General features: G+C 36.1%; 1 protein-coding gene across 2 annotated transcripts in view; it reads right to left on the bottom strand.

Moving 5' to 3' along the window:
• top2b (DNA topoisomerase II beta) overlaps positions 1-18,144 on the bottom strand; it is an 88,874-nt gene that overhangs the window by 29,649 nt on the left and 41,081 nt on the right. For both annotated transcript variants that reach the window (XM_084132013.1, XM_084132012.1), the window contains exons 13-20: positions 17,422-17,547; positions 17,174-17,284; positions 16,988-17,093; positions 16,796-16,905; positions 16,570-16,662; positions 12,920-13,034; positions 12,581-12,702; positions 12,155-12,303 (exon numbers count right to left, since the gene is read on the bottom strand). In XM_084132013.1, coding sequence (XP_083988139.1) covers positions 12,155-12,303; positions 12,581-12,702; positions 12,920-13,034; positions 16,570-16,662; positions 16,796-16,905; positions 16,988-17,093; positions 17,174-17,284; positions 17,422-17,547 — 932 coding nt within the window. The remainder of the gene's footprint in view (positions 1-12,154; positions 12,304-12,580; positions 12,703-12,919; positions 13,035-16,569; positions 16,663-16,795; positions 16,906-16,987; positions 17,094-17,173; positions 17,285-17,421; positions 17,548-18,144) is intronic.

Below are 18,144 nucleotides of genomic sequence, written 5' to 3'. Positions count from 1 at the left end.
GAGGCATCAGATGTAATCGATACACTCGTTATTTGAAGGCAGTGACTTTCAAAAGGTGATTTACTCTATTTTGGTTGCTACCGTAGACATCAGTGTTTATAATCGAACTATAAACTTTTATCTCAGTACTTCTTTGAAATTTGAATATTTGTAACAGAAATATCGATGTGATTGAAAAGACTGTGAAAGTAAAGCTGTTTCATATATTGACAACTGCTCTCTCTGGGACAACAACAGCGCAAACAGATTTGAAAGTTCTGGTGTGAAGTTTTTGTCATTTAAGAATAAGATCGCGTGGGCGTTTGAATCGAGATCTTTTAAAGATTAATCGTGCAGCTCTACTGTCTATATATTCTCTCTGTGTTGATATCTGACGCAAAACGTATTTGAGTAGCGCGAGGGCTTTTCAGTGCTTTCATTACTATTTTACTATGAGATGAGACGTCGCTATAAAGCTCCCAGCACTTCGCCCACACATCACACCAGAACCATTTTCGGAACCGAAACTTATTATATTTAAAAATATATTTTTCAAAAACACTAACGGTTTTGGATAAGAACCGATTCTTGGTTCCCAATCCTAAACATGATGTATTTTAATAATGTTGTTTAAAAAAACATTTGATTACAAGCTTTTGAACCAATTATTATTGCCTCATTGTTATTATATATGTATTTTCAAGTCATTTTAAAGGCTGTTGTTCACTTGGGTCTATTTTTATTGCCACAAAAAAATAATCTAATTCAGTCACTTTCAGTCGAATAAAAGACTATTTCTCCAGACTATATTTCGCCATTATAGTTTTCTTAAAAATAGAGTTAAAATATAGTTTCATTCTCGTGAACCCAACATCGTGTATCTCGTCTCGTGAGCTATATCGTCACACCCCTAATCACAATAGATATTACATTATATTAAACATTACATTTGTGTTTCTTTCTCTTTTTTTGTTGCTGAAATAAGAGTGCTCTTTTTAAGACTGTGCATTCTTCTCCTGTGTCATATTCTTCTGCAATCCAGAATGGCAGCACAGCTAAAAGGTTTGTTTGAGCTGCGCCCTCTAATGCACAGGCGTGAATTTGCATTTCCTTTAACCCTCTAGGGTCGACAAACGCGCCAGCGCATTTTTTTCACATAGCAGCAAAATAGACTTAAAATACTCTGTCATTTATGGTCATACAGACTTAAGAAATATGAAAAAATAAACTGTAAAATGTCTACTTTTTTATGTGTCCACTTAGTTTAATAAGAATCATGTACTTTAAGTTGTCTTGCGACGCTGTGGGGATCCTAATATCCTACTATCCTAATAATAATCCTGGAAAATGTACCTAAGAACTGCTGGTTTAGTTTCACTTCGAGGAGCAACGGATCCAGCTGAGGATTGTGAATAGTAAGTTCTTTATTCTTAAGTGCATTGTTCTAATCGCGATATGGAATAGTGTCTGTAAACCGCAAAAATACTGTTTAAATATTAATCGCGTGTCTGTTTGTGAATGAATGAACGGCACAAATGCGCTGTTGTTTACTACAGCTGTAGTAAACAAAAGCGCGCATCTGTGCCGTTCATTCACACTCGCACTTTATTAAACATGTTACTTTTACATGAACACATCTACTAGTTTAGCTTTTACCAAACTATATTGCTATACTGAGATGAGTAAAAATCGACTGAAATATGTTGAAATAAAATGTCTTTGTATAAGCAACGTATTAAACTACAAATTATATACAAATTTATATAATAATATATCAAAAACGATATGTTACAGACAAAATATGAATGTCTGGACAAGATTTTGTTGATTAGTTTTGGATAGATTATAAAGTTTTTACTGTAAAAAAAGACTACTGCCATATCAAATAAGCTTTTGTTCGCCAATTTCTGCTCATATGTTAAATATACAGTATGGGATGTTTTGTCAAAAATAAAGTAGGTATATTGAATTATCAACTAAGATGTTATTATAGTGTTTGTTCCAATATTCAAACTAATGAATCCTTAACTTTGAAATACGTATGATAAAATGTATACTTTTTACAAAGAAAGATTACACTTGAAATATTGTTAAAATTGTAATTGTTGTTGTAATTGTAACCTTTTTAATAAAAAAGCAAAAAATATATTTACAACGTAGATGTTAACAAAATCTTAATAGGTCAGTATAAGCCTTCTCATTCAATTATTTTTATTGTGTTTTATTAGTGACAAATTTGGGGAGAGGATACATATTACAAAACTTTCTGAAATATATATATTTCTTTTGTCTTCGCATTCTTTCTTGTGGTACCCTCTCAGTGACAGACCTGAATGAAAGGCTCATTATGCAGCTCATTATGCAGGTCATTGTCTTCTCAGGTGTGAATCACAGCATTATTCATGATCATTCACACCCCCACACATATTGCCTTTCCAAACAAATAGTGTCTTACAAAATTTAAATCAATGTATTGTTTTATGTGAATGATTAGGCAGGATGATTTTCAGATAATTTTGAAGCAAAAACCCTAGGCGACAACATCCATTAGTCAAAAGTCTTGTGGACACATATTTAGTAGAGATTCACCGATTGATCGGCTGGTGACCGGAATTGGCAGATTTTCACGTGATCGGCCATGACCGGCGGCCGGCCGGCAGGGGTGTGAAGTAACGAATTACAAATACTCACGTTACTGTAATTAAGTAGTTTTTTTTCAGAAATGTTACTTTTTTGAGTAGTTTAAAAATGGTGTAATTTTACTTTTACTTGAGTACATTTTAAGTGATGTATCGGTCACTTATATTCCGCTATTTTCCTTCCGTTTGTGGTCGTTACTCATTACATGCTCGTTTTTAAATTTTATTTTATTTTATCCATCAACGTGATTGGATCAAATAATCGGTCTCGTGACTGTCATCAAATCAAATTCTGCATAGAAAACTTTAACCGCTAGCCTACTCATGGCTGCTGTGGAAGTGCATTCTTCAAGCATCAATTCAATCGAGATATCAGCGTCTTCCTCTAATATAGTACATTTCACATTTCTGCTTACTATAATATTTATATAGGCTAGCCTATCAACAGGGCCTGACATTTGGTGTGAGGTTAGGGCTATTGCGTACAAATCCCTCAAATGCCGAGTTCATAATGTGGTGAATTCCCGCTCCCATTTACTTCATATAACCTAGATAGAGAGACGCGCATCGCGATCTGTGCACTGCCGCGTCTCGCGCTCGTCATGCAGTCAGATTTAGTATGCAGTGCACTTTATGAACCATGGCGTTAACTTGAACTGCATTTCTGTCAGTGCGTGACTAGAGCTCGTTAATAAACGTTTTTTTATTTATTTTTTTATTGATGCATTTCATATAATCCGTCTTCATTTGGCAAGTGCACTTGCGCAAAAACATTTTTCATGTTCAACTTTTGTTTTTGTGTGTGTGTGTGTGGATGCTGCTGATAAAACAGCTTCGCCAAGACTACGGAGACGCATTTGTTTGTGTGTGTGTGTGTGTGTGTGTGTGTGTTTGTTTCTTTTGTAAAAGTTTCCCGGATATAACTTCCCTTTTTAATGCACAATTTTCCTTACAAATGATATTATCAGCATTACAATGTGAGTAAATGAGCCGTGTAAAATGTAAGGAATGATACCCCCCTTCTAGAACAATGTGCATTTAAATTTAAATTGTACATATTTAATGGCATGGAATTACAGTGTAATTAGTGTTAGCTCACTATCTTAGCTTTTTTCAGTGCATTAGGTGAGGTAATCTGATAATATTAGGGATTCTCATTTCTTTATCAAAACAGAAAAACTGGTACCGTTTTGTAGAGAAATTGGGTATTTTTTAATCTCTATTTAACTCACCTCATGGTGTGTGATGCTGATCTATCATATGAGTTTCTAAAGGGTTTTTTGAATTATTTGCACAGTTATGAACATTGATATTTTATGTGCAACAATAGCATGCTCAGGCTCAGTGGCCTTATGCCTTATTTAAAAAAAAATTTGTTTGTTTCAAACAATATGATTTAAATGGTGATGAGTGTACTGTTTTGATGCATTTTAAAAAGATAGATGATATATATCAGGGCTCTACAGTGCGCCCATTTCACTCGCACATGCGAGTAAATATTTCGGCGTGCGAACGTGAAAAAATATTTGGGCGCACTCGTGCGAGTGACACACAGCATTTTTCTATAGAAACAGCTGCAAATACATCATCATGAGGAGGGGCAGAGTAGGACACTATATTACCGGGAGATCAGTTATTTAGGCCTAAATCTTCAGTAGCTAGTCTGCAGCCTCATAAAAAAAACTACAGTGCCCACACACAAACTATTAGGGCCCTATAATTTCCGCGATCACGGAATCGCGGACGGAATCGCGGAATTGGCAAATTAACGCGGAATCTAGTTTCAACGCGCAATTTTACATATTTGGAATAAAATTCTGTTTTTGTGTGGGAGAAAAACGTATGTCTGAGGAAAATGGCATATTACTGAAAGAACGAGCAGAGAGAGAGGCCCGGTCGCGCGCGCGTCTTCAAACTGTCTTGCTCTCTCTCACTCCCCCGCGCTTATTAATCTAAATCAATTGAGAATTGACAATGGTAAAAGATCGGAAGAACGAGGTTTCACGTGGAGCATTCGGATATTTTTTTTTCCTGAATTAGGCTACCGCTGTGTGTGAATTGTGCAAAAAAAACACAACTTTTTTACCTTTCCTTCTTCTCTGAAAAGCGTTCAGCTGACATAAAAAACACTTTCAATAAACTAAACAAATCCTATCCAATGATGAAATGTTTTCTGTGTTGACAAATCTTGTGCGATGTCCTAAAACTGCCGGGATAATCACACAACGCGTACAAGTCTGTCTGCTAATGACTCCTTTGAACCGATTCACTTTAATGAATGGTTAAAACAACTGATCTGTCCAACACTGAATCGGTTCGGTGTATAACAAAATCGGTAACACTTTACAATAAGGTTCCATTTATTAAACTCTAGTTAACTAGATCAGTTAACATTAACTATTAATAAACTGCACTTCTACAGCATTTATTAATCTTTATTAATGTTAATTTCACCATTTAGTAGCCTACATTATTTAAATGAAAAGTTGTATTTGTTAACATTAGTTAGCTTAATGCACTGTGTGAAGTAACATTAAAAATACAGGGTTAGGGTTAACTAAGATTAACAAAGATTAATAAATACAGTAACAAATGTATTGCTTGTGGTTCATGTTAGTTAGCCTAATACATTCACTAATGTAAACAAACCAAACCACATTTAACATCTCTTAAAATGCGAATTTTGTTTGTTACCTCAATAAATTTAGGGTCATTACTATTTTATTTGTGTACATTTTAATCATTAACATTAAAAACACTCTTTTTACGACTAAAATTACAGTAAAGGGTAAAAAAAAAACTGAATTCCCAAAAATTAAAATGGAAAAAACGGAATTTGCAAAAATTTTAACGGAAAAAACAGAATTTGGGAAAAAATAAAACGGAATTTGGGAAAAAATAAAATGTATTTTATAGGGCCCTTCGGATCAGCACAGAGGGGCCCTCCCTGGAACTGTTTGATCCTACAAAATGTGCTGAAAATTGTCTGTCTGCTGGAAAGAGGTCAAGGCGACCAGGCTACAAAGCTTGGCCAAGTGACTCAGACATGATCTTCATTTCAGATAAAATGTGAAACATACATAGGGCCTACATACAATGATAAATGAAATCTACATGACGATAAAATAGAATTAAATGAAAATCTTTTGTTTGAAAGTTTTGGTCTGATGTTCTTAACCTTACAATGAGCATTGTAAATTTAATTGTTGAATAATTCTAATAATAAAACTATAATGATAAACTTATACAACAAAAATGACTGTGCCCCCAAATATTTTTCTGTGCTCCTAAATTTTTTTATTTAGGCGCACCAGTGCTCCTTGTTCAAAAAGTAAGTGTAGAGCCCTGTATATTATTCAATCTTTCTGACAAAGAACAAAATATAATGTGTATTACAGTATGTACAATGTTCTTTTAATTTATTAATTGTAGTGTATAGTGTTTACTATAAGGGATAGAATCCACAGCTCAGTACTTTTAAATAAGCTACTTTTTTATTCTTACTCAAGTAGTTTTTTGGACAAGTACTTTTTACTCTACTCACACTACATTTTTTAGAAGGTAATGGTACTTTTACTTGAGTATGTTTTTTCAGTACTCTTTCCACCACTGCCGGCCGGTCAGTCATATGCCGATATGCGAAAGAAATGAGAATCCCTATATTTTGCCGGTCAAATGCACTCTAGAGCCGCAAGATTAACATTGCGCAACATCAGCATCACACATGCACACGGAACGCACATGTAGGAAACCCTGTGAATTACGGCCGTTTCACACCGCAAGCGTGAGCAGCGCATGAGCAGTGCGTATTTTTTCCGGCGTGCATGTTAATCAATGAATGCATCCACACCGGGAGCAGGAGCAGCGCTTGAGCGTCAAGCAGGAGCGTCGCGTGAGCAGCAGTGAAGCGCGGGTTTCAGCCCAGAGTCTATTTTTGCTGTGTTGCTCACACTCAATTAAAGTGAAAGCACACTTTTGATGGACAAAGTAAATATGATTTCACACAAAAATGTACAGAATTTGCATGTCTAGTGTGTTTTAACAAGAACTGGAGTAGGCTATGTCAGAAAAGCCATTTAAACTTGTTTTTATTATTCAGTTTCCCAATTGTTTCCCTGTACTTGCTCCACTTGCCCGAGCTTACCTCTCTGCACCATGTACAAGCGTTGACAGTGAGCGCTTGTTTAGCCTGGCTGGACATGTGGCAGATGAGAAAAGAGACAGACTATGGTGACGAAGCAGAAATGCTTATGTTTGCGAAGAAAAACTTGCCATTGATGTACAAGTGATTGCAATAGGCCTGTGTGTGTGTTTTGAGAAATATCTTTATACTGCAAGGTTATATTTATTTTATTTTTATTTGTTATTTATATATTATTTTATTACCATTACCTGTCCTCCCTGTTTTCATTCAGAAGTTTAGTTTGCTAAATATATCTCCAAATCGGAATCGGCCAAGAAAATTGTAGTTGGTGCATCTCTAATATTTAGTATGTGTTTTATGGCCTTTATTTCAGAAACTTTAATTTTTAGTTTTTTCATTAACCATGCATAAACATTACTCTCTCAAAAATACAAACATGTACATACATGTTGCTCACATATTATGGTAGCCCTGTTTGAGCTAAATAGAGTGTAATGACACTTTTGCCATTAATTTATTTATAAGCAACTGAAAAAAGCACAAACGTCAGGGTATGTCAAAACATTTCAAGGACCCCAAAAACACCAAGTTCTTTCTGGTTATGAAATCTGATCTGGCTGTGAGCCAAATGTAGTTTTAAGAGGTTTTTCAGGAGAGAATATAGTTTTTTAGACCTCAAATATTTGAATCATAGTGCCTATTTTACAATCTGTTTAGACGCATTCGCAGATGCGAGTTCCAGACCAGCGGCCGTTCAGCGCTCATAATTACGCCATTAGATGGCGGCAAATACGGTCTTTACGAGTGAGTCAGAACGATGAAGTTGTTTTAGCGCTGTCATGTGAAGGACAAAGACGAACATAACGCTTTCCTCAGCGGACATTCAAACTGATTTTTTGGATATAATATTATGAACATCACCCTGAAGAATGAATGCTATATCAGATGCAAACAATACACTTGTTTAGTCGATCTCTCTCTCATAATACCATACTCTACATAATACAACAAATATGACTCAACGTTCCTTCGTTACTAGTTCTAACTTGACATTTTAAAATTAGAAACGGAGGCTTGAGATCAACTGTCAAACTGTCAATTTGAGATTTAACCCTCTGGGGTCTGAGGTGTTTTTGGGGTCCTTGAGATGTTCTGACATGCCCTGACATTTGTGCTTTTTTAAGTTGCTTATAAACATATTAATGGCAAAGGTGTAATTACACTCTATTTAGCACAAACAGGGCTACCATAATATGTGAGCAACATGTATGTACATGTTTGTATTTTTGAGAGAATAATGTTTATGCATGGTTATTGAAAAAACTAAAAATGAAAGTTTCTGAAATAAGGCCACAAAACACATACTAAATATGTGTCCATAAGACTTCTGAATAATGCATTTTGTCGCCTAGAGTTTTTTCTTCAAAATGATGTGAAAATCATCCCGCCTAATCATTCACATAAAACAATACATTGATTTAAACTTTGTAAGACACTTTTTGTTTGGAAAGGCAATATGTGTGGGGGTGTGAATGATCCCCACACATATTGATATATATATATAAAATTGGTTCACAGTTGGAAACACAGTTGTTGTTTTTTTCACAAATTGTGCTTGCAAATTGTATAATATCCAAGGTAAACATTTCTAGTAATTGTGCAGTTAATTGTTCTTTATATATATATAATATACTGTATTTTCAGAAAGTTTTGGAATACATTTTCTACCCAAATGTGTCACTAATAAAACACAATAAAAATAATTTAAAGAGAGCTTATATTGACCTTTTAAGATTTTGTTTACATCTATCCTTGTATATATATATATATATATATATATATATATTTGCTATTTTATTAAAAAGGTTATACAATTACAACAACAATTAAAATTAACAATAACAATAACAATATTTCCAGTGTAATCTTTCTTTGTAAAAACTAAAGTATACATTTTATCATATTTATTTTTACTCATCTCAGTATAGCAATAGAGTTTGGTAAAAGCTGTTCATTCATTCACACACAAAAACGCGATTCATTTTGAAACCGTATTTTTGCCAGCTGTAGTAGCTACACAACTGTGCATTCATTCATTCACACTCAGAAATGCGATTCATATTTAAACCGTCTTTTTGCGTACAGACACTATTGCGATTAGAACAAAGCAAATATATAACTGACCTATTCCTCAGCCGGATCCGTTGCTCCTCGGAATGAAACTTCCAGCACTTCTGAGGTAAATTTTCCAGGATTATTATTAAGATAGTATTATTCCTCACAGCGTCGTAAAGTACATGAGTCTGAAAGTGAACTCGCGGTGTGTTATCCAGCTGATGTGGGCATTTCACAGGTTTGCCTGGATTGCCTCATTTGATAATTTGCGTTTGAATAGCGCGCGCTCTCCGTGGGCGGGGTCATAAAACTTAATGAGATGAGATGAGAACGACTGACATCTCTCTCTTTTCATACATATTACATAAACTTAAAATATTTGTTTTTTTATATAAATTACTTCATTCAAAAGAAGAGAATTCAAGCTTCATGCCTGTGTGCCTGTGTGACTGTTTGACTGAGTATTCGCTGAGTTACAGTTCATTTTCGGACACGTTTCAGAATGGACAGAATGAACTCGCATCATGTTTATTTTGCTTTATTTGGCAAAAAGCACAACACTTGAGTGAGTATACACAAAAATAATACACACTTAACAGGATCGATTGATGTATGAAACTTGTTTGTAAGATCAAAGTCAACAGATTTTGAGTCTTGTTTGAACTGATAAGAAAAAAAAGCGAGCAGATCACGCCGGCGTGATTGTCGACCCCAGGGGGTTAAAGGGATACTTCACAGATTAGCATTAAGCTTTGAATCAGTAGAAACCAGGTAGTATTTTCGAATGACCGTGCTTCCCTCCCTCATGTCCCCCTGAGATGAGAGATTTCTGTATTGTGTGTCTGGAAAAAAAATCGTCATTTAGCGTCATCGGAGGCTTTTTTAGCCAGAGGCTAGAGACTCTCACTCTCACAGAATGTACAAATAGTGTCAGCCATCTTTTTTTTTAAGCTAAGCTAACAGGCTCTTGCTCTGTGGAGAAAGCGGAGTAATAGGCTAACCATGATGGCGGAAGGTAGTTTTGAAGATGATATGGCAGAAGGGGATTTTGAAGATCTGGTGCGCGAATCCGATGCTCGTGGCTACCTGTACGAGCCACAATACAGCGAGGAACAGTTGCGGATGATGGAGGAACAAGAGACGGCCGGAGCAACTGAATGACCGTGCTTTTAAATTAATTTATCAACTAACTCGTCACGGAGACTCACGATAAAACAGAGTCTTTTCAGTTTTGAGTCAACTAGTAGCCTAGTTGTATCATTTCTTCTGATACTGCCCTCTGTAACCGGTAGGTGTGGCTTGGGAGTGGCCTCGTGGGGCAGTGAAGCAAGTGCATTCTGGGAGTTGTTGTCTTTCATCCATATGAGCCAAAAATAAATTTTCTGGCTTTTCTCAGTCTAGAAGGCACCAACTTCTAAAATAATTTCACATATCTACTACATACATGACCCAATTTAAATACACATTCATCTTTCCAGCGGTGAAATATCACTTTAAATCCGTCACGGAAGTAAGTAGTTCTGCACAAGAGAGTTTTTTAAAGACACTCCGTTGTTGTTTCTTATTTATTAACTTATTTTACTGTTGTATAAACACAATATCACACTCGTAGCCTTGTGATATGGCTGTATATCAGCACGCTGTGATTACCTACAGCCGAATCCCAGCCGTGCTGATATACAGCCATATCGCACTGCTACTCGTGTGATATTGCTCATGTATTCACTATATTTGTTTTCATAGCCTTCAAATTGCACATTGTTTGGAGTACAATCCATTTTTAATAATGGATTTAAAGTACTAGTTTTTATTACAGGATTTTTTCATCTGATTAATCAAAGAAATAATTGACACAAAAATCAATTATCAAAATAAAACGTTAGTTGCAGCCCTAAAAAGCATCATGATGAAGATCTCAACATTTCTAAAATCTAATCATTATTAGAAATGCTCTGTTATACATGGTCTAAGCACTCACTTCACAAATTATTAAAGGGTCATGAAACCCTAAACCAAATTTACTGAGATTTTAACAGAGGTATGTGTGTTGAACACCATTGAAGACAATGTTAGCATCTGTTAGATTTAATAGTAGGGGGAAAATGGTTAAATTTGATTTTTTTTCCGCTATTTTCATCTTCCGGGTTTCAAATCTTCATCGTGTCCACATCACAGGCTATGACGTGGCAGAGCACTATAGTACTTTGATGACTCATCGGTGTCTCATTATTATTCATGTACTGAGTTTTCTTATCCAATGAGAAGACACTTGCTCTTAATTATTTATTACACCACGTGGAACTTTCCAATGACAGACATGTCAAACTGTGATATCGCGTAGTAGATGAGAGAGGCAATGATGGGACGCGCGTTTGTTTTCGTGGTGCAAAAGTTCCAGTGCATCTTTCCCCGCGATGCTGACTCTGGCTGCGGGCGGTTGGTTGGCCATCAACCACGGACACATCTAAACTATGTGTGTGTAGCAACCATTCAACGGGAGAATGGTGGACTTCGGCCTTGTACACCAATGCAGGTTTCGTTTAGAGATGCGGTCCCGAGGACTTTTCTATCGCTTCAGAGGTGTGTGTGTGTGTGTGTGTGTGTGTGTGTGTGTGTGTGTGTGTGTGTGTCTAAAATGTAACCCTGACCGTTTTACTTGCCTTTTGTTAAATAATCACTCGTTATTAAAATTTAGATATTTCGATAATACCTCAAGTGTATGGAACGTATGCTTAATTTGTGAAAATTTCTATGTCACTGTCCATCTTTATTATGTGGGTTCAGGGGGCGCGTAGATCTAGGCTATGTACAGAACGTTTTGTTTTGTTTTTAGTGGAAAATTTATTATTTTCAAATATATGCATTTATAGTGTGTATAGAAACAATTTATATGTTTTTAAATACAATTATGATTACTGTAGGCTAATATATGTAGCAGGGCATTCAGTTACTTTTGAAAGGACAAAAATAAGGTGTCAGTGTATTTCATTAGACTTTAACTTTGCCAGCTATAAAAAAAAAAAAATTGAGCATTTCCTCATATTTTACCACTGATTTTTAGTGACAGTCGATATGCATGGGCCACTGGCGATCGATGACAGTTTCCCCCCCTCCCCTCTCCTCTCCCCTGCCGTGCCATACCACACCCACTCTCCTCCCTTCTTCTCACAGCCACCACGTGCATTTAAGTTGCATTTTTCAAAAAGATTGTGAGCTAGACTTGAGCTGAAAGAGGGGGGTTTCATGACCCTTTAAATCAAAACAAATAAAATCTTACCTAAGCATAGTAAAGATGTAACGAGGGCTGGCAGCATCTTTACCGCCATTGATACGGGTACCAAACTGGCCAAGAGGCTGAAGGATGTTGACATTGTTGCTGCCCACAAAGTTCTGGGCCAAATTCACGATAGTCATCATCAGGGCTTGCTGCATAAAATACAACATTTCTTGTAAAAAAAATCTTTAATTCGGTTCATATTTATTTCAATAAATAAGTGTACACTTGATGCCTGGTCATTTTCAACATTATATTATCTAGATTTTTTTCTTTTTTTTAAATAAGTAATTCCAAGGCTAATGCATATGAATCACATTTTAATCAATGCATCAAGAAAACCAGTAAATCATTGCACTGATAATGACCAAGAACAAATTAAAGAAGAAAGGAAAATAAATACTACGGTGAAGTAGTAATGCTACTAACTTCACCGTGATGGTATGCAGACATCTCAGCCACGGATCCAGCCAGCTGGGCCACCTTAACCTCCCTTTTATCATTCCTCTTCAAACAGGTGAACAACACCTTCCTCTGACCTGGCTTCAGACCTGCATACAGCAGATGAAAGTAGACTTAAAGTTTAGAAGCCCAGTTAAATTAGAGGCAAGCAGCATTTGGAAATTTCACATCTACATTATTACTTCGGTCATACATAATCAGAACTGCAACTATTCCACACACACACAAAAAACAAACATTTATTTACTCAGCTAAAAAGAGAAATCCAGAGTTTAACATGTTAAAAACGTAAATCAAGATACACACCATCAACAAGCGATGGAATCGAACGCTCATTGTCAGAATTGGAGAAGAGGATGAGTTCTTTATTGATGAAGTCATTGTAGGACAGGTGTCGTGTTGTTGTGCCGTACAGGTATTGCTGTGAAAAGAAAACAAAGATGTGCACAATGAAAGATCAGAAAATGATTCATTTTTTAACAGTAGTGAGTTTTAAACAGCATGAAAAAGTCTTGACACTTTTAAGTTTGTATTGGCCTTATGTAGTTAGTAGGGATGGGGGTGGGGATGCATAAAATGCATATAAAAAGTGTAATATCAGAGGTAGGTAGTAGCGAACTATATTTACTCCGTTACATGTACATTTTTTTGGAAAATGTGTACTTTTAGATTTAAATGTGGGTTGTTTTATTTTAACTCGAGAACATTTAAAATAAAAAAAACCTGTACTTTTACTTCGTTACGCTGGGCGACATTCCTCTCGTTACTTTATTTTAATGCAATACACGTTACGTTTATTCCAAGCACGCGGTGTCCTTTTTCTGGGGTATGAGCAATGCCCCATTCACAAATGAATCACTCGTTTGAATCGATTTTGTTAAAAGACTTGATCAAACAAGTTGACAATTGAAAGCAAGACTGCAGATGCATCCTATTGTTTGCCAGTTATGAAGATTTTTATTAACTGAACATCTACCTGTCTGTGAACGATTCCACAGGTATAGCTACATTCAATTTCATTTTATACAGATACAATTTTGTTTTACAACCAAACAGATTATTACGCTAAAAGCACACAATTATTACCATTACCAGTTTTTTTGGACATACCTTAATTTATACATTAAATAAGCTATATAACATGTCTAATTAATTAACGGAATGCATAGCTGATATAAAAATTTGGATGACTAGAAATTTCCTATTACTTAATAAAAAATAAAAAATAAAAGAGTTTCTAATGAATGGACCAAAAACCATCGCACGTACTGTCTAGAATACAAGTCTTCGTTATTGGTTGGGAACCTGGGTGTGCTTTTTGATACAAATCTTTCATTTGAAAGCCACGTTTCTAGCATCTGTAAAACCGCATTCTTCCATCTTAAAAATATATACAAATTATGACATATGCTTTCAATGAAAAATGCAGAACATTTAGTTCATGCGTTCATGACCTCAAGGCTAGATTATTGTAATGCTCTTATGGGTGGTTGCCCTGCACGCATAATAAACAAACTACAGCTGGTCAAAAACGCAGCAGCTAGAGTTCTTACTAGAACCAGGAAGTATGACCATATTAGCCCGGTTCTGTCAACACTGCATTTAACACTATTTAACATTCGTATAAATTTTAAAATATTGCTGATTACTTACAAAGCACTAAATGGTTTAGCTCCCCAGTACTTGAGCGAGCTCTTAACGCATTATAGTCCTTCACGTCTATTGCGATCTCAAAATTCTGGCCAGTTGATAATACCTAGAATATCAAAATCGACTGCTGGTGGTAGATCCTTTTCCTATTTAGCACCTAAACTCTGAAACAATCTCTCTAACATTGTCCAGAAAGCAGACACACACTGTCAGTTTAAATCTAGACTAAAAACACATCTCTTTAACCTGGCATACACATAGAAAATTATACATTCCTATTATTCGAATCAATAAAATGATTATTAGGCTGCATAAATGAGGTCAGCCTGAACCGGGGACACTTCCTATAACACCTGATGTATTCGTTAAATCATAAGAAGAATGGCATCTACACTAATGTTAGTCTTTCTGCTTATCCCGAGGTTTACTGTAATCAGCTGGATCCGGGCCGTATCCAGACCAGATTACGTCTATTGCGATCTCAAAATTCCGGCCAGTTAATAATACCTAGAATATCAAAATCGACTGCTGGCAGTAGATCCTTCTCCTATTTAGCACCAAAACTTTGGAACAGTCTTCCTAACATTGTCCGGGAAGCAGACACACTCTGTCAGTTCAAAGCCAGATTAAAGACACATCTCTTTGACCTAGCATTCACATAATACATTATAGACTTCTATAATTCAATGTTAGGCTGCATAGATTAGGTCAGCCGGAACCGGGAACACTTCCCATAAATCCTGATGTACTCGTTACATCATGAGAAGAATGGCATCTACGCTAATTTTAGTGTCTGTGTTTATCCCGAAGTTTTCCCGCAGCCTGCCGGATCCAGGCCGTATCCAGATCTGACGAAGGACCTTCGCCTGGACCCGATGACAACGCAGTGCTGAAGTGCCAACTAGTCTCTCCCTATGGAGGATCCCTTTACCACTCTACAGATAAAGCGTTGTCGGGAAAATTCGTTTCGCGTTCCTACCCCGAAGTGACAAAATAAAATAAAATTCTTTATCAAAATTTATAAGGAAAGACAAGTACTTTGTTTAGGCTTGGCTTGTAGGGAATTCCAAACCTGCGTACATATATTCAAACGCACATAACTATAGAACCAATTCTAAATGCGCATGTGAACGCCATCAGCGTTTCTCACAGGTTCGCGTTTAAAGTCTGTGTAGAGAGAATGGTGTCGTCTTAGCGGCCCCTAATTTAATAACAAATGATCATTGCGACGGAAGCAAATCAATCAAAACTAACTTTAGCTGGAAAATAACTTTATTAAAGAACCGCTATAAAGCCAAAACAATCTCTGTTACCTTAAATTATACGCTTATCTCTGTAAAGCTGCTTTGAAACAATCTACATTGTTAAAAGCGCTATAAATGAAGATGACTTGACTTGACTTGACTTGACCAGATGGAGGACCTGCACCTAGACACGGCCACAACGCATGATGTAGTCAGCCGGATCCGGGCCGTATCCAGATCAGATGGAGGACCTGAGCGTAGACACGACAACAATCTTCACCCAGATGGAACTGGATAATATTCTGATTGTTCCAATCCAATCTGACTTCTGACCTATAATGCTGCCTGAATCATAATCATACACTGTTCGTTGGCCAGAGGAGAACTGGCTTCCCAACTGAGCCTGGTTTCTGCCAAGGTTTTTTTCTCACCTGATGGAGTTTTGGTTCCTTGCCACTGTCGCCTTTTTCGCCTTTTTTTCACCTTTGTTGCCATTGGCTTTTGCCTTGCTTAGTTGGGGACATTAAATTTAACATTTTATTTAATATTCAACAATAATATTGATCAGCCTGCATTGACACCATTATATGAGAACTGAACTGGACGATGACATCACGGTTTTCTCCAGAGCGGCTATATATATATAAATTAATAACTTTTTTACAACAAAAATGAAACATCACTGAACTTAGCTGGACTGTGATGCTATTTTCTTCTGGAAACAAACTTTGTTGTATTATTTTCCTGTTATCTCTGTAAAGCTGCTTTGAAACAATCTGTATTGTAAAAGCACTATATAAATAAATGTGACTTGACTTGACTACTATTTGGTCAGGGTTAAATGATGCATATAAATATTTTTTTCCATATCGCCTAACCCAAAGCAGTTTAAATGAAAAGTCAAAAGTCATGCCATAATACATTCACACACTTGTTTTGTGTGAATGGGTCCTAATACTCTGTTTCGCTACTTCTATATAAAGACTGTTTTAAGAATGTTTATCATTAGAAACATTTCTCTTTCATTTGAGCTGTAGTGTGTAACTGACAGGGAGTCCATACCTCAGGCAGTCCATGCATCCTCCTCTGCCGTCTGTCCTCCATGAAATTAGTCAGCCACTCTTTCCTGTCATCTGTTTTCTTCTTACTGAAAGCCTGAGCAGAGATCACAGACAATGTTAACCAATATGTCAAAGTTATATGCAGTTAGTATCTGAATAAATGTTATGTTGCACTAAACGCAGTACAAACAAGATCCAACATTATGAACAGCAGCGAAAAAACTAACCAGTGTAATGGCCGCATCATCTTCGGTGCCATTGTACTTGAACATAATTCGATGTCTTTCCATGTCAGCAAAATATTCCTTTGCTTCTTTGCTTGTGCTGGTACCCAAACCTGACAAATATGCAGTTAACATATAGTCAAGAATGCTGCTTGTTATTTGATGCAGACTTTTTCAAATAAACAGAAAACAAACCTTTATAGTACTTTATGTGCCAAGTTTTAAAATTGTCTGTGTGCTTCTTCCATTCTTCAAATTCTGGGATGCTGTAAAACGATACTGCCTGTTTGTTCTTATTGGCCTAAAGAGAACGTTTTAGAAACAAGTATAAAAAAACCTGATAAACTGAACTTTTTTGTTGTTGTTGGATGATTATCATACCTTCACAATGGGTGTGATGAACTCCTCCAGGAAGGTGTGCTTCAGCAGAGATGGCCAGTTGTGATGGAAGAAGTTAATGAGAAGACCCTTGATGTGAGAGCCATCTTGATCCTGATAGTACACATAACAGAAATTATGCATAGAGGTTTAGGGAACTCATGAAAAAACCTGCATGCATTCTGAATAGAAAAGATCTGTTCTCTTAAAAAAATTATCAGATTAAGACCAACTAAAGCACATAATCACACCTGATCAGTCATGATCATAATCTTTCCGTAGCGTAAGCTCTTCAGGGACTCTGGATCTTCATAGCTCTTCTTGTACTGAAGACCAACAATTTTAATGATGTTGTTGATTTCTGCATTCTCCATTATCTACAATCAAAGCAAGGATCAACTATCAGTTTTAAATAAAAAAAAATCACAGTCAAAACATACTTGATGTTTAATAAGCAAATATGTTTAAAGTGGAATTTTGGACCAATGAGATTTAACTGGGGCGGGGCTATCCAGTAGGGCTGCAACTAACAATTATTTTGATAATCGATTAATCTGCCGATTATTTTTTCGATTAATCGATGCTGTCCTCCAAACAATGTGTAATATAAAGCCTATGAAAACAAATATAGTGAATGTATCTATATAGGCTATGCTTTACATTATAAGAAAAAAAAGGGTTAAAATACAAACATTTCATTCTAAACCTAAAATCATCTGATTGCTTACTATTTTAAAGCAGAAATTAAAACGACTACATTAAAAATGATAATAAACAAAAATAAAAGCACAAAATCTTAACTTGTACAGGGCATGAAGAACACATATTCACTCGTCTGAACATGGTAATTATATTACACTCCGGACAGTCTGGTCTGACAGGACCTTGCTGGAAATTACCATTTGAACTAAAAGACAAAAGTCTCACCTCAGAATACATCTCTTTCCCTCTTCCCCCACCCTCTCTCTCTTATG

This window comes from Abramis brama, assembly GCF_963993115.1.
Source record: "Abramis brama genome assembly, chromosome: 12".
Taxonomy (NCBI): Eukaryota; Metazoa; Chordata; class Actinopteri; order Cypriniformes; family Leuciscidae; genus Abramis; species Abramis brama.
The sequence above is the reverse complement of the archived record's forward strand: the minus strand, read 5'-3'. Positions and strand labels throughout refer to the sequence as shown.